Source organism: Chanos chanos, chromosome 1 (genome assembly GCF_902362185.1).
Source record: "Chanos chanos chromosome 1, fChaCha1.1, whole genome shotgun sequence".
NCBI lineage: Eukaryota > Metazoa > Chordata > Actinopteri > Gonorynchiformes > Chanidae > Chanos > Chanos chanos.
This window is the reverse complement of record NC_044495.1, coordinates 27,078,738-27,106,125: the sequence shown is the minus strand read 5'-3', so window position 1 is coordinate 27,106,125 and position 27,388 is coordinate 27,078,738. Positions and strand designations below refer to the sequence as shown.

Genomic DNA, 27,388 nt, shown 5'->3' with positions numbered 1-27,388 from the left:
GGCTGTCTCTGAACTCTTCTGAATTACACTAAGGCTGGATTCAGCCCTGAGTGCTGACTTTTATTTCTCCAACTACAGTCTCCCTAGCCCCCTGGATCCTCCAACCAGCAGATAACCCACACCACCCAGGCACTGCCTGACAGCACTCTGTCACATCCAACTCTGTCTTCCCTCTCTTTGTTTCCATAGAAACACGAATCCATGGAACTATGAGAGATAACGGACAGAATAAAAAGAGGAGTGTGAAGACAAACGGAAGCTACAATAGACGGGCTCACAGTAATGTGAGACCTGCCAGAAATGACAGGTGGAGTGTGTGTGTGTGTGTGTGTGTGTGTGTGTGTGTGTGTGTGTGCGTGTGTGTTTCAGGAGGGGCGGTTTCAATTTCTTGAGAGTTTCACACAGACTGACAGACCAGAACAGATCCATTCGTTCTCTCTTTTGGCACAGTCATGTTTTATCAAATATCGCTTGGGAGATGCTGGCATGTTGAGATGTTAATTTGAGTAATTTGTTTGGCTGCACTGGTGCAACAGATTTGATTAGTTGGCTGTTTAATCAAAGAGCTAGCCATTCATCATTCAGCCAATATTCCAGTATGACTGCTTTAACTCAATGCAGTGAGAAAGTTTGGAAGTAAAATTTAAGGGGAGGGAAAATAAGAAAACAGGAATAATAATAGAAAATAAAACTAGAAAGAGAGAATGAGGAGAGAGAAACCATGAAAGTTGCAGGAGAGAGAATAGAGCAGGACAAACAGATGAGTGATGGGTGGAAAAATTTAGCTCTTTGTATGATTAACCGGCACCTGGGACTGTGGCAAAAGATCTACTCACAAATCTTCGCTCAGCTCAGCCAGACTGGCGGCAGGTGCTGAAAGCATGTGTGTGTCGGGGGGGAAATGTTTGAGAAAGTGTCTGGGCATACGCGCAGTCTGTTTTGTCTGTTAGGCAGGGCCACAGAGACAGAGAGTATTAATAGAGTTGAAACGCTCAAACTCTCTGTGACGTGAAAGTAAGAGAGAGAGAGACATTTACTTTAGCCTCTCTTTTGTTTCATTCATCCTTTTCTCTCAGAGCTGGCCTCTTTTCCCCATTCTCAAGTTCTTTTTTCCCTTCATTCAACCCCCACCCCCTCTGAGTCCTTTCACCCACACTCTCTCTCTCTGTTAGCGCCAAGTCCTTAAAGCATCTCCACTTTTAGTCATGAGTAGACATCAGCTGTCGGAAGTACCTCTGTCCTTCCCTGCCCCTCACTCCTTCTTCTTTTCCTCTCTCTCTTCGTTTGGCCGGAGCTCAGTGTCACATGAGCAACTATCAGTGGTTGGAGGTGACACAAATATTTTGTCATTTGCAACGTGAATGAGATCATTGTCCTGTGGTCAGGGGCTTGAGGACTGGGTTAGAGGAGAGAGCAGGTGGTAATTGATAGAGATTTGTGGAGATGGCACTTTCTGGTCACTCTGTGTCAGCCAAACAGACTCAGTGAGAGAAATTCCTACTGGGCGTAAGGAAGTGCCTCTGTTGAGGGCTTGGGTGGGAGCGAGAGGTGGTTGCTGCAGCTGGCCCTCACGATAAGGTTAAAAGGCTGAAGAGCTGAGCCAGGCTGTGCTTCCTGCTTTAAACACAAAGCAACACCGTAATCTCCCAGGTTCCAGTGGGTCACTGTGGCTACACGGGCACAAATCCGCTTTCCTCACTTTTGATCTTTGAATGGGGCAGTTCCTCCCGTGTAGAGCCTTCTGTAGTTAAGACACACTGTGCATAGAAAAAACCATGCTGAAATGAACATGGCTGAAGACACGGGGACCAATGATAAATACGTTGTGAGCTGGAGCATGGAAAGGCTTATGAGGACACATGGGGAGCAAAACGAAGAAGCTCAGTGCGTCACTCTCCCGCAAAACAGCAAACCCAGTGCAGACTCAGTGTTTGTAATGAGGCAATGTCTAACTCAGTAAGAAATATCCCCAGCAAACCCAATAAGGATGCAATCGCTGAACAAATGGAAGAAAAGCCCAAGAACTTTTTTTCATACAAAACCAACAGAAAGATAAGTGTAAGTACATGTACTACTGCCACCTTATCTTATCTTCCTTTACTAGACACTGCAAGAGTAATCATTCTATGACTATTAGCGGATTTGCCTGAGACAAGGCACCACTGCTCCCAGATGAACTCTAGTCAAGTGACCCATGAAAAAAAAGCACATGACTCGCTGCGCTTTTTTCCCAGAAATGGTTTCATCATTGTCTTTCTCATAACTAAGTTAAGGTTCTTTACTTGAATCACTCACAAAAATATCACCAAATTGTAGGTGGTATAACACATCACTGAAGAGAGACTGAATATAGCTGAAGTCATGTTTTCTCCCATGGAAAAAAAGAATACAATCAGGTCCATTCCTATTTGATAGGTCGTTTTATTTTTCGAATTCGAACATTAATTTAAACACTAACCCATTATGGTAAATCACATTTCTCCTTGGCAAGAAATGAAAGTCAGCTGTCTCTATGGAAAGAAAGACAAAAACCAAACAATAAACACTGCCTGAGGGCCTGGGGCCACTGACATCGACACTGACGACAATGACATTGGAAAGAGTGTGCTGCACTCTCCTTGGTCAACACAACCATATTTTATGTTCATAGTGACAAGCATATAGGACAATCATTCTGTGCCTTAGGCACTGTCCTTCTAACAGTGTTCAGTCAAATCCCTGACACATGACTCAAACTCTAAATGACACAGCAAAGCTAGAGGAATCTGAGGTGTGCACATGAAAGAGGGAGGAGAACAAGAAGATGAAAGGAGAAAAAGAGAGGAGTGTTGAGGTTGAAAGGGTAACACTATGCATGAGAGAATAATTTATCTGGTGGCATCCAGGACAAGTCAAGCCTGACTGCTCCTGGCCTGTGCCCTGTCAGCACAAAGTCTGTCAATTATCTCCACAGGGGCAATTCCAGTAACTTCTGTCCTCTGTATCCACACGTTGTCTCATGCAGGATCTGTCGAGGACAGAGAAGTCTGACTGGATCAGTACCATTTTAGGCTTTAGACCCTTGCGTGTGCTTTTTACAAATATACAACTCCATTTCCCATCAATTTACAACAGCGAACTACACTCTCCTCTAAAAAAATGAAGGGGCCCATCTTTTCAATGATTCAAACTATGTCTGCTCATGCTTCGAAAGAACATTTTCCACATCATGCACAATTTTTCATGCACATTCAGACAAGTTAGTCATTACTTTCAGTTCAGTGGAGATATCATTTTAGTACATGAATTCACTCACTGTCTGAATGTCAGAGGGTTATTTGAATAGGTAAGTTTAGTGTGTTTTGATTGCTGAGTGACCTTCCACAAAGAAGGATGTTGCACTTGTGTATGAAAATGTAACATCCAGTATGACAGTACAGTAAGAATAAAGCACTAAGTTCAGAGAGGGAGAATTTTACTTGATTGTACTTTCCCTGCCTTAAAAAAAATAAATAAATAAATAAAAAAACAGAAAACAAAAGAAGTAGTTAGTATAGTTACTATATAGCATAGTTTATTGGGTATCAAGTTTATTGGGTGTGAAGTTGGGTTTGAACTTCGTTTGGCACAAATGCAAAGCAGTTCAATGACACAGTAGGCATTTGACTGTCAAATCAGTCTACCGTTCACACCAGCCAATTCTTCTAAGACACTTAGACTCATATAAACTGATCTGTATTTTCTAAAACAAAAAAAATACGCCAGTGCAGTGCTGAAGAGTCTTGGTTGATTTGCATTTACTTTATGCATGGCTTTAGCTGAGTAACATGGAAAATGCCTGACAGCTCAGGAGATTGTCTCCCCCATGCTAGCTTAACCAATCAGTGACCTTTTCAGGTTTCTGACTCCACCTGGCAGGGCAGTAACCGGAATCAGATGAACACCTGGCTGTGTAGGCGTGTGCGCATGCAAGGAACCAAACACAATCACCTCAGAGGCAAGATTCTACTGACCCAGCACTTTACTCTGCTGACAATACAGTTTAATGCATTAAGTCTGCTGAATACTTTTGTCTGAGATTCCAAACCTCCTGTGCATCCATGGAGTGCAGAATAGATTTTCATGTTCTGATATTTGCATCATGTGGCTATCGAAAATAGCTGCTCCACAATATGTTTGCAACCCTCCTAACAAAACATTTCTGACACATTTTGTTCATTTAAAATACTGAGAACACTTTTTTTCTTTTTTTGCAAAAGTAAGATGCACGTTTCTCCTTTCAAATCCAAGTTTACTTGATAGAGGAGGCTGTAACTGTTGCTTGTGCTTCCAAGGGCAACTTCTTGGCAGAGCTCTATGTTTCTTATCCTGGCGGTTTCCTCGGCACAAGGTGACACACTGGCAGCTCCTATCTGACTTCCTGCCCCAATGCTTGAAGAGAAGCAACAGCTGAGCTAATTGAGGCTGTTGCTGCTGCTGGGTGGGCTGAGAACAGGTGCAGGGAACACAGCTCACAGGCCAAAGAAAAGGGCCAATTCAACTGCAGAAAGGGCTCTCTGTTCTGTGCTACACGAGTCTTACCATACTATCACCACGGGAAAAGATCAAGGTTTCAGGTGTTCGTCTTTTTGAAAGATACGACTGTTTTGAGAAGTGCAGATGAAGATACAACGCGTTATGTTTAGAGGATCAGTAGAAACATACCAAAGTAAGTTTCTGTGTCTTCTGAAGCTATTTGACTGAGCTTTTTTTTACAGTTGATTGTTCACTGTTCTGGCTGGTTCATCCATGCAGGCTAATTATAGTTTTCAAGCTGACCTGGAGCACAGATTTCAAAAACAGGTCATCCACCACAAAGGGCAGTAAATGTCTCCTCAGAAGGGGCCTGTGTCAGCACTTTCATCAGTAACATCATGAAACTTTGTTTCTCCTCAGTATCAGGGAGTTCAGATTAACTCATTTGCTTTTCCAGGCACTGTCAATGGCCCCTCTAATCCACCAAACATTAAGCTTTCTCGGGGGACTGCTTCTCTTGTTTCAAACCAAACAAAGGAGAAAGATAAGTAACCAAAATAAAGCCTCCAAGTTATCTAACTCTCTTCCTGATTTACTCCTCTTCTGCAAGGAAAAGGAACCTTGTAATGGATCAGTGATCTGTTGTGGTTTATTCTGCACTACACCTACACAGGGTCTCAGAGAAGGGCTGAAGCCAAGCCTGGATATCAGTCAGACTCATTAACTGTTGCTTTTCCATGCTTGGTAAACTGCACCTACAGTTCAGTGAATGCTATGATCCAAGCTCCGGAACTCAGCTCCATGTAAGACATATGAGGTCTGATAAAGAACATCTTTTATTTAAAAGAATAATGAAAATACAATGTTATTATGTGACATCCCCCTTCAGAATAATCTCCCCCAGATGATATGCATTTGTCTCAATGTCCTGCCATTTTTGGAAGCAACACTGGAAGTCTCCAGTTGCTATGAGACTAAGTTGTGGTTTCACTTTTTTTTTTTTTGGACAGTTGGAATGTCTCTCTTTCAGCCTCATTTTGATTTTTGGGAACAGAAAAGATCAGGTGAACATGGAGAGTGTACTATCACGAGAATGTTTTTTTTTTTTTTTTTTTGCCAAAAATTCTTGGAGACAGAATAATGTCCGAGGGAGCATTTTAATGGTGCAAACATGTTGCTCTTCTTTCCTATCCACTTTCATCAAAGCAGGGGTAAGAAATGCAACTATCTATCCCCAGCTTAGTGTGTTATATCAGGCTTTCAGCATTTACGCAGGCAGTTGAAAAGGTCAGCTTTAGTTAAGAGTTAGATAACAAATGATGTTATGTATCAGTTTTGCTTTAACCACACTGCAACATACTTGCTACAAAATACATAAAATATAGCTATGTTGTATTGTAAATAATGCTTCCTGACATAAACTGTTGTGAATAGAGTAAATATTACCACTGAGACTAAGTTGTTTTGTGACATGACACTCCTAAAGCTGAGGACATCACTGAAACTGCGGAAGTAGAGTCACGAAAAAGGCCTGCGTGAATGGGTCTTGGGGAGAAACACAGGCAGAATTTGAGTCTGGCTCCCACATATAACTGGCTTCTTGTCCACTGCCCTATGTGAGAATGATGGAATCCTGGCCATGTGCCATGCAAAGCAGCCAGGGTGGTCCATCGATACACCCACTCATCTGTCAACATGGCTTCATCATTGTGAACTCTTAGTGCCTAAACATACAATAAAGATGATGAAACAAAGCAACGGGACAATCCAGGGTCCCGTGACAACAAGCAGTCTAGTGGCTTTGGAGCAGCACTTTTACCGTGCACTAACTACTATGCTTGAGGTTATGAAGTTACCATGGATATGAACTGTCACCTATGCCAGCCTTTCATGACATTTACATGCTGTGATGTGGTAACTTCATCTGTGTATTTGGTGTCTGTGAGTAACTGAGTTAGCCAGTCGCACTGAGTAGTGGCGACAGTGTGTGTGTTTTCTAAGCTGGTAGTTTGTCTCAATGACAGGGTTGACCATGAAATGCAATTCTAAAATACAGCTTGTACTTATAGCTCTGGATGAAGCATTTACAGGGTAATAGTGAGAAGTGTGAGCACATAAAACTTGCAACACACTGTGAGATAAAAACACAGGCAGTCTTTTTTTTGTGCTCGCTTCATATTCCTTCTAAATCTAGACTGAGATATGTACTAATAAATCACTGGAGTCAGAGTTTGTTTGAAATGGAATGTATATTTAAAAGGTATGAAAATAGTCCTAACATCAGTTTGCTGGAAAAATGGAATACAACAATTCCATTAAAAAAAAAAAATACTATTGTTTCTCTGTGATAAAAAAGAATGATGCCAAACACAAATGCAACCTGTTTGTGGAACAAAAGCATCACAAATCATCACAGCTCTTCTCAAAGGAGACAAGTCAGATCAGCTTCTCATTACTGTATACTCCTTGATCCCTGATGGGCTTCCAAGAAGGCCTTTTGCTGATACCAAGAGGAAAATGCAATGAGGTACTCGTGAATCAAATGCAAACAGTGCACATCTGCACATTTTTTTCCCATTCTCTCTAGCTTCACTATGAACCATAGTGGGCCAAAACAATTCTAGTACATTTTCTGTTTTACTCTCTTATATCGACCCGGTGATTTAACAAAATGCTGAGTGCAAACAAAAAGAGTTACTTCTTTGGTTCAATTGTAGAACAGGAAGAACTGTTTTTGCACCTAGTCAAGAAACTTCCAGAACAAACAAATTATTAAACAGTTTGCTTCTTCCTCAAGGAACCAGCAATACAGGGATATCATGAACACAAATGCTGCAGACCGGCTGAGGCATTCCATATTTCCAGGAGTGTTTCAAAAAGAGAGAGAGAGAGAGAGTGTGTACAGTAAACACTTTCAGTTAGACATCCAGCAATGACTAAACATTCAGAAATGTGTATGGTCTCATAAAAATATGTACAAGTAATAAATTAAAAAAAAAACAAAAAAACAAACAAAAAACCACAGAGCAGTGCTCAGGAACACATCAGTGATTTTAGTAACATGCCAAACGCATTTCCTGCTGTTGTGGTCGTTCGTGGTGTTGCGTTTCTTGCCCACGACGAGACATAAAGAAAACACAGCGATGGAAGGATAGTAATTCTGGTAAGAGTCTTAAGTGAAATGTTGTTTCCAGGGACAAAGAGCTCCTCTCAACAATCTGCCAATGCCTGGACTCCGCAGTCATCGTCCACATCCAATTAACCTGGGGACAAAATAAATTACACTGACACAGGGACCATGGGGCTGTGACGTGCAAGGCGGGAGCACTTCCATGTGGGTAAACCAAAACAGCAACGCTTTCAAAGACATGAATTAATACGCTTATCGCCAGTGGGCAACACTAAACGATAAACAACTAGCTTAAATGCATATGAAACGAGACTATCAGCTTTGGAATTGTTTTCATTCACGTCCTCAGTAGGAAATCTACCGACTGCCTGTCTAGATGAGGATACTTTGTGAAGCAGTGGTAGCCTAATCTTGACTAATCTTAAAAGGCACTTCACACACTACAGTTCTAAAGAGATTGAGTAAACTATTCCATTATAATCGCAAGTAGCTGAACTCAGTCATGCGTTTCAATAATAAGGCCTAATAAATATTCGGCAATTGCTATTTTAGAACTTTTCCAAACGACAGCGCACAAGTCCTTAAATATAAAACCACAAATAATTACCATTGCCTTGGGGGGATATCCTTTGCTTGGTTCAAAGGAGTCCATTTTATGTAAAGGGGCATTGCAACGATATGTATCTGTCATACCGATATCAGCATCATCAAAGCTCAAGAGCAGACATGTCACTGTGTTAAGCCATGGTAATGCTGTTATGTGAGACTAACGCTATCCTGAACCTTATCAAATATCAAAGGTCGGAGGGGAATGTGTATCCAATACATTTCCACGCAAGGGATATCCCCTTTATGGCTGTAGGATATTTTGTCATGCTGCAAACAACCTTTTGGACACGCTTACCGCAAACGCCGAATGTCCTAATCGTAGCTCACGCAACGTTCTGTGAGTTTCTGATCATTTTTTGTCCCGGGAGCTGAACCACGAGCAACTGCTGTTTCTGTCGTGTCGACTTAACAGCAAGTATTGCTTGTCGGTTTTTGTACTGCACCATCTGCAAAGTTATTTCGGCGTTCCAACCCTCGTCCTGGGGACACCTGAAATCAATCTCCTTGCCCTCCGACATAACCACAGTGAAATAGACGTACTTTCCTTTTCTCTCGACACAGTCCACGGTCTTCATGTTGGCGAAATGCAGCTCTTTCACTTTACCGGTGTCGTGGCTGTGGTGCTGATGATGTGGGTGGTCGTGCTGTTTCGGCGAATGAAGGAGCACTCCATCTTCCGTGAGGACGCAGTGCTTTTTCTTCCACAGTTGCAGCAATCCGTCGCTGCGCTTCTCCAGAAGCCCCTCTTTCAGCACCTTACCACCGTTCTCCAGCATGTTGACGGAATCCCGAGTTTAAGAAGAGAATGCTTGACGCTTGGTAGTATTGTTTCTGAAGGGGAAAAAAAGTATTTGACTGAAACGAAGATTTCTGCGATGGGTATGAGGGGACCTCGCTATTTGCTTGGCGGCTGGGTCAGCAGCAGTCGCTCAATTGACTGTAGCTTGCATCCGATTACACTGGGGTTTTTCTTCAGTTGTGGACCGCCCCCCGAGTGACATGCAGCGGAAAGAGAACTCGCATGTCAAAAGACCTCTAGAATGGATGACCCACAGAAATAAATGCCATTGCCTGGGAGGCAACCAGCAGACGAAAAGCACCAAAATCATATGTATCTAAGGGATATTATTGTTAGGCTTTTTAAAAATATTCATTTATTTATTTTACAATGTTCTTGACATAAAAGGCTTTTGGATTTGTATGGAAAACCCAAGCTGAATTAATTTGCTTTGAACACTCAAATTTGAATATTTACCACATTTATTACTGACCACCTCAAAATTCAAGAAAAATAATGGTCAGCTTCAAAGTATCATTCATAAGTTGACACCATTAGATAACTTTGTTTCTTTCATTTTGAGGGTCCGGTATGCAGATAGCAAAGCAGGCATTTAAAAACTTAAACTTGCAATGCTTTAATCACACACTGATTTAATCACACATTGATTTTATAACGTAGTGAAATCCTGCTGTTTAGGGACTCCTGCCCCCTTGTGGTGCTTCAAAACTACAAATCATAAAGTTTGTTTTAGGCAACATCACTACTCAGTATGTATTCTTTTATAACTTGGTGCACACCTTCTTCTGATGTGCTGATTGTGACTCTGCATGTATTATTTGTATTCTCAACTCAAGATATAACCCTCCGTTTTTTTGTTTTTTTTTAAGCAAGACTGTGGATGATTGAACTGGTGATCAATCATTACGGTCTTTGCATCTGGACTGTCCCCAGAGTAAACAGTAGGCAAAAAAAAAGCTACTTTTTGCCATCATGGCCTCAGAACTCATTCATACAACTAAGCAGTCGGTCAAAAATTGACAGCATGCTCACAAAAATTTCAGTACAATTCATTTGTCCACAAATTTTAATGAGAACACAACTGGACATGATCGTGCACGTTTAACCAATTTATTTCATGAACATACATACACATACAGTTACTGAGTACATTAGTAATTTGTAGCATGGCATTTTGCTATGACAACAGCTGTTCCATGGGACCTACAGAGTCCCATGTCGCATTCTTGACAATCACACAGTATTAATCAATCACCCACCCAGTCTGTGTGTGTGGAGCTCAAAGAAAAGGCAGTTTGTCAGAGTGCCTCTATTACATGCGAACACAATCACACACACAGAGCTTACAAGACCTGGCTGGTGGAAAAAAGGGGGGGGGGGAGAACTGTGGGTTTCAACCATTTCTTTCAAGATCTCTTGGACAGTATTGCTCTTACTTGCTTCAGTACAATCCTGCTGGGTTGGGCTACAAGGAAGAGGTAATCTGAGCAACCAGTGTCTCCGAAACCTCCCTCTGGCTGTATAATGTTCTCTTTTGCTCTCTGTCACTCACTCACTCTCTCACACAAACACACACACACCCGCACACCCCTTCACAGTGATAGGCCAAACGTTCAGAGACCAGCTTGCAAACCATCAACTGCTAAATTCTGGCCTTAGAACGTAATTCACTCAGGGCTCTACGCAGAGGGATTTAAAAAAAAAAAATGAACACACTGGGTTTCTCTGACAAAGAACAACCTTTCAAACACCTATTCCTCATATGTAATTTGTCAACCAAACTGAATCCTCATGGTTGCTGGCACATTCCAGAATAAATCACTGGACATAAATGCTTTGAGAGCAGGCAGTGCCCATTGGGTCAGGTTGGGTAGATCTGGAATACTTAGCACTTGGTCAAAATGGGTGAAAGGAACAGTACTTACGGCACAGCTGTTTCACGGATGCCTCTAGAATATGCTAACAGTAGTACAAAGTGCTATAGGAAAGACCGTCACACAACAGTGCGTCTAACGAGGCAAAAGTGGGTGGCGACAGGAAGGAGTATGACCCCTAACCGCCATCTGCCCAATTAACCCTCATCAGAATGATCTGGAATGTAAAGGGGGTTGACCAGGCCAAATCAAGGCGGCATGTGCTTTGAACATCTCTCCTTTGGGAGGATAACTGCACTCAAACTGTTAACTGGCAAACTAGCGCTGACTTCCATGCTTACATTCTTTCCGTTTAAAACGCAGACCAACCAGAAAACGAGTTCAAACTGTTGTGGATGTTTAGCCAGTTGTCACGTTGGAATGTTCAAATTGAGAGATTTTATTCTGTCTGATTGGTCTGAAGAAAAAGTTAACTGCATTTGCATTACAATCTCAATTTTAACAAGAGGTAAAAGCAGCAGTTCATGTTCACTTCGACCAGAGAGCACTCGAGAAGGCTGTTGTTTTTAATAGCCCTGCTGTAATGCCAGTGCCTGTGGCTTTACTCTGTAAGTCAGAGTCCACTAAACTTTGGTTGTATATCGAGGGGAAAAGGAATAGTTTGGAACAACTTATCACTAGTTTCTCTTCTATCATCGCCTCAGTGCCGTCTATCCACAGCTGTTGTCTAAGAGCAATACAACAAGACTCACAAGAACCCAAACTAGTTTAGCAGTGAAGAAAAAAGTGTCATGCTTTTTGAGGGATTTTCTGTTTCCTAACTATTTATACAGAGAGAAAAATAATTAAACAAAAAAACAGAACCCAAAAAAAAAAAAAAAAAATCTAGCAAAATACTATGCATATTGAGCAATGGCTCCCATTATATAGTCTGTTTTTTTGTAACAAAAATCTTAAAACCCCTTTTTTCAATTATTTCTACCAAGAAAAATACAAAACATTATAAGGCGGTAAGTAACTAGGTTTCGTTTGAGAAGCTGTTACAGTGCAGTTGATCCTCAAGGTCACCAGTACAGGTATCACTGCTGTTTGCACTCTGCTGGGGGATTGGCGTCCTTCTGCAGAGCACAGGAAAAAAAGAGAGAGAGGGAGAGAGAGAAAGGGTCATGACAGCTAATGATTATACTATACTTCACAAACACACACACACACACACACCACAAACCCGCTGCCCAGCGATCTCTCCCTCAGATTATGCAAAAACAGCCAACAAGTTTCATCAACAGTGAAACTGTCTCCTACATTCTGCACTGAGACTGGCTCTTGGCAGAGGTAACATTTTCAGAAAGAGAGAGAGATTTTTGTGCAGTTACTTTTTCACATTTCACACACAGGAAACTTAAGGACAAATCACTTTGAAAATCATGGCAGTCCTTGTTCAATTTTTTAGACATATATATGGGATTCTACTTCAGTATTGGAAACAAGAACACTGTTGGGAATATCAGATGATAGAACATCAAGGATCAGATTCTTACATAATTTAATTCTGTTAACTGTGGATGCTAATCTCTCCACTGCAAGGTGACAAGAGTGTCATACTTGTGAGCTTTGTCAAGTAACAAGTCTTGTGAAGGTATAGCAACATTTTCTCCTTTTCATCTTAATATTACATATTATACATTATAATAATTGCTTTCTTCAGTGTCAGTTTGATATTTGTTGACAGTGTAAAGTCTCCTGTGTTAATTTCACAGACAAATGAAACGGTGACATGTAAAATGACAGACACTGGACCCATCACGAATATGACGTCACGTCCACTTTTTCTCCCAACCAATAGCGGGCTGGTTTTCTCAAAAGATTTTTACAATTTCTATGTATGTGTATATATAGATAAAATTATACATATACGTAAAGATACAAGTAAAAATATTGGAGAAACGTGATCAAATCAGTAGATATGTTTGCTGGGCTTCAACATACAGAAGATATACAAATACTAATGCAAAGCTCACTACGGTTAAAGGGGAATAAATTTAAGCAAAAAAAAAAAAAAAAATTCATTACAAAAACAACCCACTATGTTAGTTGTAAGTGCAGGTCTGAGGGGATGGATGGTGGGGATTTGGGGGTTAGGTGGATGAAGATGGGAATCAAAATTAAATGAGCGGTGTAGGCTGGAGGAGAGGAAGAGGAGGAGGAGGAGGAGGAGGAGGAGGATGCATTAAAGCCAACATTTCACGAACTGTACCTACCAGGACAGAGGGTTATTTCTACAGACATCACTTACACCTAGTGAGGAGAAATTTAGAAAGGAGCTGACAAGGTGCCCAAATGATCGGAGATGAGAACATTAATGAATCCAATACGTGAAATTAAAGACAGTAGATTAAAGTCTTCTAAGAGCAAGAATGCTCTGCGTAAGCGTTTGCCCGAAAGACCAAAGTGAAATCCAGCAAGTCAAACAAATCCATTAATAAAGTCATTTCTGATCTCTATCACTTTAGTGTCCAGTGTATTATTCACATGCAGTTAAAGAAATAGAGCAAAGATGAAAAGCAACAGAATGAAATTAAAATAACAGAAAAGCATGCTCTGGTAGCATTTCCATTGTGAAATGAGAGTTATACTAAAGAAAGCCACTAGAGGATTGATATGAATCCATTTTCGCAGTACCCATAGCCAGGTAAAGCCAACATGTTAATGTTGAGACAATGCCAGTTTTTAGTGCCATCTTTAAAGGAAGAGCGCTTTTCATCTATGTTTGTATTTTCAGCTTTGGTTCTTAACTTGGTTACATTTGATGCTGGTTCAAAGATGACCAGTCGTAACTCGGCATTTCATTTAGAAAGACCCTCAAGTGTAAAAATAATAAAAGCAGGTTTTGCCATGAGATGCACTGGGCAGTATGTGTTCTGTATGTTGAAATCTCAAACTCCAAACTGAATAGATTTTACATGATCCAAACCCTGAGGAAAGACAGTGTGAAGGGTCACCTACCTTAGGATCATAGTCTGGGTCATTTTCTTCATCTGCCTCCTCCTCTCCCTCCTACACAGACAGAGAAAACACGTTCAAGACTTCTAGTCGTTCAGATGTGAAAATAAGAAAACGTACATCAACGGAACAGCGATACACAGAAACAGAGGTCTAAAGAATACATGCATCAGTGGAACACAGATAGAAAGAAACAGGTCAAAAGAATGCAGGAGATTCACCTCATCGTCAGCCTCTTCTCCCTCTTCGTCATACTGAAAAGACCAAACAGAGCTCAGTCAAAAGCACAGTTATTTCAAAAGCAGTCTTTCCCTAAACCTTTACCGTTAGGGTCAGTCAGCTCAGGTCCATACAAGGCTCAGATGTGACACACAGTTAGTGCATTTCTAAAACCCCTGTTCAGACCTACACCAGTATACACTCTTTCAACCGAGAGGGTGCAACAGTACACAGAACTAACGATTCAGTACATACCTCACTTTTTGGGGTCACAATTTGGTACGGCAGAAAAAAAAAATGTAAAATGTAAATTTCAAACGTAAAGTTCACCAAGAACGGCTCACGTGCCATACCGACAGAGTAAGGCATAACCAGAAACACAGCCGCTCGCCAATGGTTCAGTCTCCAAGAAAAACAGTTATTTATAGTCAATTTTGAAAAACTCCCACGTGTGCTTCTTCAGTTTGTTCAGTGAGCATGCACAGACACCTGTGTTACAGGCATTCAGGGACTGGAATAACAAACTGTGTTTCATCAGCCATTTCCCCATGTGGAAACATCATTGAATAGTTGTGGAAAGCGACTTGGGTTGCAACATGTACAGAATCGTTTGTCCCACACCACACAGTGTGGTGTGAAGGCACGTACTGTTACACCGCCGCTCTAAACTGAAACTCACGTCATCGTCGTCATCTTCGATGGCCTCTCCTGTAAAGTACAGAACTGCTCGGGGCACGATGCGCTCGCGGATGAAATGACCGATCTCAAAGTCAGCTGCCAGCACCGCCTCCGAGTCCTCATCCTGCAACAGTGCCAAAGAGAGACCAATCAAGACTGGCATTAAACATCCCCATGTGATTCAGACAGAACACGTACACACACACACACACACACGCACACACGCACACACGCACACACGCACACACGCACACACGCACACACACGCACGAGGAGTGGAGAAAGAGCATAGAGGGAGGAAAGTTGTTTTTTTTTTTCTTTTTAATAATGAACTGAGTTTGCCTGTCAATGTTTAGGGTGGAAGGCAAATACATATACAATGGTTACTTACCAGTTCTCCATTTTCTGGAACTAAAAGAGAAAATGAGAAGATTAGCCGTAAAGTCAACTTCAGGCAATCCGTACTCTAGTGAGCGGATGTCTTCATACAAACAAGCTAAGCAAAGGTGAAAAACGAGAGTAAGTTGACTGCACCTTCAGGAGGGGAAAAGAAGTTGAAGAAGGAATCGTTGGGGACTGTTTTGGTGACCGTGCGAACTGTGCCACGGCCTTTGTGTTTCTGCTTCTTCTTGATTGTTTTCAATGTGACGTTCTTGCCTTTAACCCAGTCAATCTGACACCTGCAGACCAGAGCCAGGATGTTCAACAACAACATTCTCAGAGTGAAGACCATGCAAAGGGACTGAGAGAGAGAGAGAGAGAAAAAGAAAGAAAGAAAGAAGGGAGATGAGCCTACCCTGTGCAGGACATGATTTCTGGCCCGTCAAAGGAAAAGGGATCTGACTCATCTGGCTCAGACCTCATCTTGTAGGTCTTTGTCAACACTTGATTTGTGAAGTAGTCGTTGGGCTCAAAATGGAACTCTAATGTGAAACTCTGAGGAGAGAAAGAGAAGCAGTGTAAAGGCGCAGGCAGGCAGCAGAAAGAAGCACAGATATGGAAAGTGGGGCAAAGGGGGACAGAGAGCTTACCATTGGCTGGCCTGCATCTGAGAACTTGACTTTGATATCCTGTAAGTGCTTAAGGATTGGTTCATCATGTTCCTAAAAAACAGCAGACAGATTCAAATCACAGTGGAGCAAAAGCGAGGCGTGAAAATGAAACAAACATCTAAACTGTTCAATTTCTTGGCCAGCAGGTGGCAGCAATAATGCATTTGGGAGCACTTCTTTCCTGTAAATACCCCTGCTGCATGACCTACTTTCCAAAACAGCTATTCTCTCTGCCCCTTCATCATGTCTTTATGTTTCACTCCACCTGCAACATGTCGCTGAGCAGGTCGACATTTTTGAAAACGGTGAGCCAGAATTCGGGGATTCCTTTGGGGTCCTCCTTCTCCTCGTCCTTCTTCTCATCCTCCACTTTAGCTTTTTCCTTCATTTCCTCCTGAGAGCAAAAATAAGGAAAATGGTGTAGCGTGACATGGCTGCTCTAGCACCATTCCAACAGGCAAAGGGCAGCAAAATAATCATATATAAACAAGTTACTGAGTAGCACCCAGACACTGTAGCAGGGGAGAGAAAGAGTGAAGAGAAGAGAGCAGTACAGACAGGATATGAGTAGCACCAAGACACTGTAGCAGGGGAGAGAAAGAGTGAAGAGAAAGAGTGAAGAGAAGAGAGAGAGCAGTACAGACAGCATATGAGTAGCACCCAGACACTGTAGCAGGGGAGAGAAAGAGTGAAGACAAAGAGTGAAGAGAAGAGAGAGAGCAGTACAGACAGCATATGAGTAGCACCCAGCCATGGTAGCAGGGGAGAGAAAGAGTGAAGACAAAGAGTGAAGAGAAGAGAGAGAGCAGTACAGACAGCATATGAGTAGCACCCAGACACTGTAGCAGGGGAGAGAAAGAGTGGAGAGAAGAGAGAGAGCGGTACAGACAGGATATGCATGCAGGTATGGAATCACCTGTACCTGCTTACTTACTGTCAGCTCTTCCTCCTCATCTGCCTTCCATTCACATTCTTCATCAGTGGGTTCGTACGCTGCTTTCACAATGTCACTTCGCTAAAGACAATGGAACAGTGGACGTCATATAAGTTCACCCAGCCAGCACCTTCAGATACTTTAGGCTAGTTGCCAGGAACCATATAAGAGTGTTAAGTATCCTGTATGTCAAATCTGGGCAGACATGCCAAAGTCAAAAATCAGCAGCTGCCCATTAAAACATAACAAATGAGGTTCAGTTTGTATCTGTGACTGAGTTTTTGTCTTTTGAGCGACAGCTTTCGAACTGCAGATTAAATAAATACAGGAAGCTTGGGCAGGACTTGCCCTGGGCAAGTCCCCAGACTGTGAGACAATATATACTGCAGCGGCACACTGGCTGCCAAACTAAAGTTTTATTTCATCAGCACAACAGCTTGGCTGCAATTTCTACAGTGACCTAGCCCAACTGTTTTCTCCCAGTATGTGTGCACTATGTGGCTACAAATCTTCAGAATTACTGTCAGAACTATAAGCACTGATACCCAAAGCTTCACCAGCTTCACCTTTTCTCACCTTGTCAAACAGAGGCTGATAGAGAGCGGCATACTTCCGTTCCAGTTCGTGGACCTCTTCGTAGAACTTGGCCTCAATGTGGGCGCACTTCACTTGGAGATTCTTGAGGGCATTGACACGTCTCTTCACTATCTTTGGTAAGCTGCAAAGAAAACATCACATTGATTGACCGTCAGAATCAAGCCAAAACCAGTCTGCTCTATGCCTGCTGACCGACTAAAAGAGTTCTGTGAATGCGGAATGCATCAGAAGACTCAGTTGAGTGACTTGGTATGTCCTCAAACATGGCCCTTACACACTGGGCTGAGGGGGCGTCATCAAACTACACCAATGACTGAACATCTGGGTGGAAATGCCTCTGAAATGAGAGCAAGGGCACACAAAAGCTCGACAGATGAGTCCCTGAGGTCGGTGTCAGGTGTGTGTGTGTGTGTGTGCCCACATACAAGAGGGATTTCCTTTGGCTTGTGCCCTACAGCAGGTGGAGTTCATGTGTTAATACGTCATACACATATCCAGTGGCCCCTGACACCTGCACAACTGCACTGTGCCGCGTTCTGAGGTCAGGTCACACAGAGACACATCTCCTCACCACGAAGAAAGCGTACAGATGCGGACGCTACGCTGGATCTCCAACTCCTCTCTGTAGCTCAAGTGGTGTGTCACATTTTGGGCACAAATGTTTTCACTGTTTTATGAGTGAGAATAACTATTTAACAGACATTTCAAACTGTGAGAGCTGCTAAAGTTTACAGGCCAATTCTGGATCAACCTGCCAAACATACTTAGTCATGACCATTGTGACAAGCCAATGAAATTGTCAGGAATCAGTTGCTAAGGCTACTGAGAACCAGCCGAGACTGACTGAAGCCTTTACAGCACAGCAGAGCACTATAATCCTCTAAGTATTATCAGAGGCGTGGGCTAGGCAGAGCAATGGCTTAGATTAAGCGATTCCAGTGGACACCACATGTTCATGACAACACCCAGAGGTGATGAAATGTCACTCGCCATACCTCAAACAGGCTCTCCTGATACCGGCGCTTAACAACAAAGAAATAGGCACTGCTGCTAGACACATTTTTTATGGGGATTTGCTTCAATGAATTGTGAGAAAGAGGATTGTGTGTTTCGTGGATTTTAATCTCGGACATGATACCCTGGATAAAGCCAACAAAACACCTGGTTGAGTCAGGAATGACAGGAGGATAAGTACACTGCCATCGAGACAGGTCAATCATAATAGAACTCTGTGCTAATGAAACTAGTTCTCATACAGAGGATTCCCCTGCGTCGTGTGTGTGTGTGTGTGTGTGTGTGTTCATACCTCTCCATGTAGCCAGACGGTGAGCCAACCAGGCCGTCCAGTCTCTCCTGCAGTGCAGCCAGGATCTGTGGGTTCTGCATCATCTGGACAGTGAGCTGACGGGCTGAGGGCAGAGCAACTGAGTCAGGCATCACAAATCACATCCAGAAATGTCCATCTAGGACACACCGCAGCGTGGGGGAGAGAGAATTCGGGACAGAGCTCGCTCTCCCTGCTCAGTCTCCGGTGAACCAACAACATATGGCCTGACAGCCCAATTCAAAGTGTACATGAATCACCCGTTACCACGTGGCACCACTCTGACCGAAAACCAGGCTCACCCCTACGCTGGGAAAGATGCTAGGAGACCATCTTCAGAGAGGACAAGTCACTGTCTCCACAGTTAGTGTTCACGCAGGGAACTTTGAATAATTCACATGAGGCTTACCAGTATCCCGAAAGATCGAATAATAAACAAAAACCAGTGGAGGTCCGAGGTCACTGGTTTATAATAGCAAACAAGTCATACGACAGCTCATAACTAACCTAATAACTGACCATAAAATGCAAAGAGGCTGCCTCTCACATACACTCACACAAATGATCTCTGCTAATTAAATCGGACCCACGGCATAAGACAACTCTCCCACACACTGATGAGTGTGACGGTGCGTGGATGGCAGAGACGAGATAAGCACTGCACAGTGACACCAGCATTAGTCTAATCTCACCAGTTGCCTCTCCCACCGACTATAAATATCACAGGGCAAAGAGCCGTCTAATTCTGACTACAAACGAGAGCCAAAAAAAACCCCATGACAAGGAAATACACTGTCCAAATACTGCTTAATACCGTCAGAGAGTCGTGCACAAGAGTCTGAACAAATACCCCATCTCTGACAAAGACTGAGAATGTTCGAGGACGTTCAAATACTGGTTTGGACTCCAAGAGGATGAGAAAGTCAAGCAGGATTTGTTACCTATTAAGAGGAATTGATTTAGGGCAGAAATAAAAAGACACATAGTCTCTGTTGATTACCAAAATGATTCAAGCTGCCCAAACAGATTAAAGGTACTTAAACACCGCAGGTGCAGGCAACATCACTCTGCGCAACTATTGGTCGATATGTATTCTACCACAAATAATACAGCGGTGACCCCCAGAAGGGTAAGAAAAGAAGAAACAGAGATTTCATAAGGAGAGGATAAAAAACAAACAAGCCAAATAAAGAAATAAAGGGGAGGTGTGAAGTGTTCCTGCTGCCCCACCTTTACTGTTCACATCCTCTCCAGTCTCTTCCTCTTCCACCTCTTCCACGTCCTCCATATCAGCTGGGTCCAGCTCAGCCTGGTCTTTGCTGGAAACAGAGAACATACTATCGTCAATCCCCCTTACGTCGTTAATGCACACGCACACAGTGTAACGATTAGAGACCTTAACGTACAAGATGACAGTAGGGCACAATAACATAGGAGAATTTTAAGACCATCTTTTTAAAAAGCCCCTCTCTGTTATCCAGTGCAGGAAACCCCACACAAGGCAGAGGCAGTATACTTGGCTGTCTGACAGCTGGAGGCTGGCACGTTTTGTGGTGCCTGGCAGGTCAAGGATGACACAGGGTGAGGAGTGTCACCAAAGCCAGACAGTCAGAGATGGAGAGATGAGGCGTTTGGGCCAGTCAGCACAGGGACAACCTGGAGGACAGGCAGGAGGCCTAGCACACACACACACACACACAGAAACTCAAACCCCATTCTCAGCATCTCCACCAGCTCCCACAGCACAAAGCTCCACAGCCAAGATGAGTGAGAGGAACAGCCCTGGGCACTCAATCACACAGCTGGTGCTTCTTCACACATCAGGCTCCTTGGAAAGAGTTTATTCAAGACAACAAGGGGTCTAGGGATGTGGACCTTCTCCTAACCAGTGCATAAGGCAAAACGCATTTACCTTCAAAGTGCTCCAATAGGGCCCCAAGGTCTTAGTGTAACTGCCTAGATACCACAAAATCCATTATGAAGCGCATGGTCTGCTTAATAAATAGAGCAGCTTCTAAACACTGACTGGTTAGCATTTAACGCTTATGATGTACAGAGGTGAGCATACACCTGTCCACGACAGATATAAAAAAAAATGAACATGGGCACTACACGTGTCTTAGAACGTGTGCAAGAGAGACACAGAGAGGGCCACAAAATGTAAGGATAATATTTGCAAATCAAAATTGTGTACAATAGGCAGAGGTAGCCTATTGCTGAAATTGAGTGGCTACAAAATCCTACTTGTCCGTTGTAGTTTATATTCCAATTTGCTTTAGAGCATTCATGCAGACATTACACAATGACCATGGACTTTATCAAGCACAAAATATTTACTCATAGTAATATGATCCCCTTACCAGTTTCATTAACATTTTTATTCACATTCCTAGAGATATAGTCATAAGAATAGGATTCAAATGTTTAAGTGCTAGCAAAATATCATAATTACAACAGAACAAGATGCTCTAAGCCCCATCCTTCATCTCATAAAATGAAACCACCACAGACTTTGGAGACAGAAGACTGTATTTTGCTGGTGTTTTAGCTTGCTCATGCAATTAACTGGAAGTTGCAAATTAAAGCAATCTGCAGAGTTTATTCATTAATTGCTATGCTTTGTCTGGGCCTGTACATGAAATTGTTTTCATGAGTGCAACTGGATTTCTTTTTTTAAAACTGATTAAAGGCAGAAACAGATCCTACAAAGAGCAGCTCTGTGAGCATTCTCTTGTGGACAAATGTCATGCAAGACTTGGACTGAGATCAGAAATAGGCAACACGTCATTTTCTGCGCAAACTGAAAAACACACATTTAAACTTGAAATTCAGAATTCTTTATTCCCTAAAATCAGACCGTCATTTCTAAGCTCTCAGCCCTGACAGCGAAAACCAACAATTAAAAACATGATATTAACAACTGCCTCTGTCTACTGATGAGAGAGAGACTTGAGCAAGAAAGAAACATCACTTATCAAAACCATGCACTCTCCCTTCTCTTTTCCCTCAACTTCACCTCGCCCTCCTCTCCTACCCAATCAGCTGATGAGTTTCAGGATTCAAAGAGCCATCAGTTCTGTCCATCCACTCCCTTTCAGCATTACAGTCAGACAACACACAAGCCGGGCTAACATGACAGATTTTCTTGCATTCTCTGTGCCTTAGTTTCACAACTGAGCAGTATCTGAAGTGACTGACATAGCTGTTTTGCGTTGAGTATACTTAATTTATTAAGCAGTTTCACAGCTGTGAACTTACGCCAATATGTGCTGCCATCAGTAGTTCCCAGAGGCACACGACATAACAAAAAACAAGAGTGTCTTGACAATTTAATGAGCAATTAGGTAAAAGATATCATGGCACAATTTTGATCTTTCCAATCACTTCATAAGACAAAGCCCCGTTTTCCTCAGTAGCCTGTCACTTAACGTTTCAAAAATCCTATCTTTTTAATATGATGTTTAAAATGTTTTTTTTTAAACACACATAGTATTTTGTGCAGCCAATATACTGTGGTTTACACCTGAAACATTACAGTATGTGCCACTATACTCTTCACTGTGGAAAGGTTCTACCGCTCCATACACAATTATGTTGTGTATAAAATGAGGGCTTCATTATTGGCTCTGCCCCCTGGCAATGCTCATTTTCAAAGACATATATTCCCATAAGTTGTTTATTTGTTCCATATAATTGCCACTGGAATCTTCCATTATACTGTTGTTGACTGTGATATGACTATATATGGCAGCACACTGACCAGCCTGAGGGAGAGAGTCAACAGTCACAGAGTCAACGTCAGTCACAGTTAGTCATATAGCAGGAGCTACATCATCCCTGTGAGATCAAATATTCAACCGATTAAGGACAGATATTCAGATATTTAAAGTGAGGTTAAAAAAAAAAAAAAAAAAGGTATGCATCCTGCAGAGTGGTAAACAGATCCAGTTTGTGTGGGAACATTTAGCTAAAAGGCATTTATGAAGAAAAGATCTACTCACTTGTCGATATCTGCCATGTTGCCGGACTTTGTTGATTCTACAGGGAAAAAAAAAAAGAGACAAATAAAGGACTGTAATCACTTTCGTTGTTGATGATCTCAGTGCATGAGCTTTGGCGATGGTGACACTGTATGGACACTACTGTATCGTGACTCAGAGAGGAGAGAAGCACGTCAGCAGATGTAGACAGTGAGCAAATCCGAAGCGGTACCACGAAGGCACGGTAAGATACAGAACCGTGAACCTGAACACAAATCTCTCAGACCTCTACTGAAGTCGAGAAGAATCTAGCCCGAGTAGCACAGCCCTGTCTGAGGTTTCAGCTGCTTTTAACACCATGACCATATCCGATAACCCTGCAGAGACTCAGCAGGGCAGACGTTACCGTGGTGGAAGGTCGGGAGGCAGACGGGTTCATCCTCCTACTCCAGGAAGGCACCATAGCAAGACAAAGTCTCTATGTAATGCATGGGATCCAATAGACTTGTGTGCTTATCTCTGCGCATCTGCCCGTCTAACCTTTCTGTGATTATTTTTTTCAGCATCACATTAAATTGAATTATAACTTAAATGTTTTTTTCTGTTGTCTACAACATCAGTAAAGGTTGTTCCAACATCTGCGATTTTAGACGGGAAAAGTAACCTAGGTACATAAAATCCAATATCTCACAAAGGGAAATCTCTCTACAGTAAAAGGTCAGTAAAAGTTGGGTTACAGTTCACGTTGCTCTGCTGGTGTGTTGGAACCCTGGTCTGAATGGCAGCTTTTGGAGTGTCACTGGTCCAATACTGAACTGAATCCATATTGTCCAGAATAAAAATAAGTGAAAATAAATGAAATAAGAGTTACATTCAGAATGGTACATTCTGGTTCAACTGCATTCATTCATTCATTGGTAAAATATATCTAACTCAACATATATGAGCTGACTGGCATGCCTGTCTCATAGGTAGAAGTCTCCAACATCTTCACACATACTTCACTCCTCTGTTCACACTCCTTCAGCTGGGAGCTACACAGGCCAAACTGCTGCGTCTTACCTATACTAACCAGTGCTCCAAGATACATATTTCAATAGCAGAGAGCACTTCTGCTCTCACAACCATGCCAGAAAGGAAGGGAACAGAGTATTGGAATCTTTAGGACCCTAAGAAGTTCACAGACTGTAGTCTTAATTATTCACTTTAATGTTTAAAGATGAGACTCCTCTAAAGGACCTTCTTCATGGTAGATAATGTAGCCTACCTGTCAAGCTTCAGGTGAGTTCAGCTGCCATGTCACATGGGGGCAGACTAAAGGAACTAAATTCACTACTTCCTACCAGTGCTCTGCTGCAAAACAAATTATTTATGGTCACACTCACCATTTTTCAAAGACTACACAGCCACCTTTCAGTGTGCTAAAGCATGAGAACGCCTACAACTCCATTTGCATTCTATTTCAAGATTTTCACGAGACAAAACAAAAGGTGTGACACTCAAAGACAGAACCAAATTTAAAAAAAAATAATGCAAACTTAACAGGTAAGAGCATTTGACAAGGAGCCAAATCGTCGCGTCAGTCTGAAAAATCTAATGCATCATCTGAGAGGATTTGTATGGCTCCACCAAAGAGGGGCCTTGTATGACTGATGTAGACGCCAGTCACTATTCAAGACTAGAATATTTCAGATGCTATCGTGAGTGTGTCACGGTCATTGCATACCAGACTTTAAAATGGTTGGGGTTCTACAGCCGATAATTTCACGTCAATAACCCAGTGAGAACTGCATCACACGCATCAGTAAAAGTTCTGATTGAACGGTTTACAAGTCTAATAGTAGTCACTGAGGAGCTGATTTCGTGTCTACGTCACGACACAATGTACAACGCACATTTTTCTGCCTGGCCATATCCGCTGCCCCATCACCACGTGTTGCTTCAATTGACTGGCCAGCTAAGTTAGCTAACTAACACCATATAGGTGAAAAGGGCGAGCAAGTGTGCATAAGAGTGAAAGCAGTGCAACGGCTAAAAACAAACCTGCATAAAGGGTTTATCTATCTCTAAACCAAGGCTAACTATTAAATACGCAACTGTTCAGAAAATTTAGCTAGCCAGAGATAGCTAGTGGTATGTCAGGGATGGATTAACTCTCTGATCAGCTCGGTAAGCTAACACAGTCAGCTAATCAGATACAAGCAATACGATGTGGCTAGCAACTTGGATTCAGCTGTTGTCAAAGCAAGTCAAATCTACAGGAACATTCGGCCCAGCAACTTGCATGGTAACAATCGGTGTGAGGAAAGACAAGTCCAATCTGCGCCAGCTGCACATTTCCTATATGAACTAAATTGTAAATGCGCAGTCCAGTTGGACGGGTAGAATGGACACATCATCGTCACAAGTTACAAACCATTTCCATTCTTTGTAGACGACATGACCAAAAAACAAAAAAAAACTTCCCTGCCACCTCTCTCCCACCCAAATACTTCACCCACCCAATGTTAGGATACTCCAGAAATAAGGTCAGGTCTAAATACTGGCTAATGTAGTCACAAACCAAGATCCTTTCAAACTGTTATACGCATAAAACGATGAGGACCACTCTGCTTCGCCTCTAGAAATAAATGTAGGACACATAATTAACGTTCCAGCCATTTCATCTTTCATCTTAGTGTATGTAACACATCATGGTGGAGCTTCAGTCTCAATGGCTGCTGCCGTCTGACTTGATACGTTAGCTTGCATGCTAGGCTGTATTCTTTCCTATAGTGATCAGAAGAAATTATAATCTTCGATCCAGCTGTTTTTAAGCATTCAGAACGCCTCACAATGAAAATGCCCATAACGATATCCCTCACTAATGTTTAAAGCGGGGCATTATATTTTAAGTCTGCGCCTACCTTTAGCTGGCGTCTTGATTAGGTGGTGCGCAGTGAAGCGGTCCCAGAGAAAAAGACTCCGCTCTGATGGCGGTAAAAGAGAGAGAAATCCCGCCGCTTGCGCTCATATACATCTGGCGTCATCACGTAACCCAGCAGTCACCACGACAACGCAGAGCCTATAGGAGGGGTCCCTAAATTATTTGGGAGGGAGTGTTCACTCACATTTTGAGAAATAAGATTATTATTATTACTTGTATTTTACCAAATACCAGCAGGGTGTAACGAGTTTGAGAAAGGCTGGACAGTTTACATTTTGAAGTCGGATTATCTGTGTTAACCTGTATAACTGAAGAGCCCGTGGGGTATAATGAAAAATACGTCATTTAGAGCTCACTTGCTGTTGTGATAAGACGGTACTAAATATAATGGTACGCGTAATGTGGACTTTAAACTTGTTTAGGTATGAAGTATGTGAGTATTATGAATCATGCATCATCCAGTGGAGGTATTCTAGCGCAGGTGACCTCACAAGACCTATACTCAAACTGGTTCAGAGAAATGTCCAGATAGTGGATATACTAAAGATTTCTTTCCTGATTTAAGTGAAAGTTTTGTTTCCTCAAGCATGAAGTTTTGGCTATTAATTTTATTTATCTGTCCCCGGTGTTTCTGTACGTTGCGAAGCAAAGAGAGCTCAATAAGTTTAGTCTTTTAGTTAAAATTCATTGTAGATTCAGTATTTTTCAGGAAGTGAATGTGCCTTTAATTTATTTAGTAATATCCAGTTTACCCTCATATTTGGATGAAGTGATTGTGGTGCAGTTTCAGTACTGTGGATTTATCTCCCATCATTGTATTTGCTTTTATCGTTAGCCTGGTTTTTATGCTGATATGCAGTGATGTTGGGTTGTGCCTTGTGGCCTCATATACAGCTATAATTATACTGCTGACAGTATAACGTAGTCTCAGAGTCCACTGTGCACTCACTACATGACTGATGGGATTTTTTTTGGCACTTGAACAGTAAATAAACAAACAAAAAGGGTTAATGATAACTTTATCTGTCCTAATGTCCAGTAGATATTGAGCAAACAATGCTCTCCTTCTATAAATAGTTTATATGTTTAATAACTGAGGAAACAGCCTTGAGGACAGAAGTATTACTCTAGGGAGCTTATCAGAAGAGAAAATAATTTAGATATTTTATATTTAGTATTTTCCCAGTTTTTTTACTCACATAAATAATATTTTGGAATATGACAATGTGACTTCAGTGACTGCTTTTTTATATTCAGTACAAAGCTTAGTAAACAGCATCTTTCAACACACAGTGTTTGTAGTTTACATAAATAGAAACAGACCTATCATCGTCTGAGATAAATATAGTGACTCCGTCTGTTGTGTGATGGTGGAAGGTAGCCTCAGAAAGTTCATGTTTTTAGTGGGCAGCATATCAGTAAAATGATCTCACATTCTGTCAGTTTTGTGAAGTCCCTACTATTTCTCTTCTAAATGAGCTAATATTTTACAGTACTGTTGCTTTGGCCAACTACCAGGCAGGGTTCCACACCTTGATGACGGAGCATTCTGGCTTCAAAGTTTAGTAAATAAAAACTTAATTTTCAGTAAATAAGTGGAAAATAATACTAATTAATAAATGATAATTTAATAATTTCATACTTATACAGAATTAATCAAAGAAACCTACAGAAAAATAAACATCTCCTCTTTAAAATTTTCATTTTAACGTAACACAGCTGACAGCTATGTTACATGTTTTTGCTCTAGAGCAACATTCAAAGCCACAGTG

General features: G+C 42.0%; 2 protein-coding genes across 5 annotated transcripts; both read right to left on the bottom strand.

Moving 5' to 3' along the window:
- Positions 1-8,556: 8,556 nt before the first annotated feature.
- phlda1 (pleckstrin homology-like domain, family A, member 1) lies at positions 8,557-9,009 on the bottom strand. The gene has a single exon (XM_030777964.1). The coding sequence runs from the start codon at positions 9,007-9,009 to the stop codon at positions 8,557-8,559; it is 453 nt and encodes a 150-aa protein (XP_030633824.1).
- A 1,114-nt stretch (positions 9,010-10,123) lies between these two features.
- nap1l1 (nucleosome assembly protein 1-like 1) lies at positions 10,124-25,658 on the bottom strand. Of its 4 annotated transcripts, none has more exons than XM_030766861.1 (15): positions 25,597-25,658; positions 22,712-22,748; positions 19,941-20,029; positions 18,693-18,795; positions 17,366-17,507; positions 16,778-16,870; positions 16,121-16,249; positions 15,835-15,906; positions 15,600-15,739; positions 15,338-15,483; positions 15,195-15,214; positions 14,805-14,927; positions 14,128-14,160; positions 13,910-13,960; positions 10,124-12,024 (listed from the first exon to the last, which is right to left on the bottom strand). In XM_030766861.1, the coding sequence occupies exons 2-15, from the start codon at positions 22,726-22,728 to the stop codon at positions 11,986-11,988; spliced, it is 1,197 nt and encodes a 398-aa protein (XP_030622721.1). In that variant the 5' UTR covers positions 22,729-22,748; positions 25,597-25,658; the 3' UTR covers positions 10,124-11,985. The 4 variants fall into 4 exon arrangements, with proteins under 4 accessions (XP_030622721.1, XP_030622728.1, XP_030622736.1 ...); XM_030766868.1 differs by having other exon boundaries at positions 16,790-16,870; XM_030766876.1 differs by having other exon boundaries at positions 13,910-13,957; positions 16,790-16,870.
- Between the last annotated feature and the right edge of the window lie 1,730 nt (positions 25,659-27,388).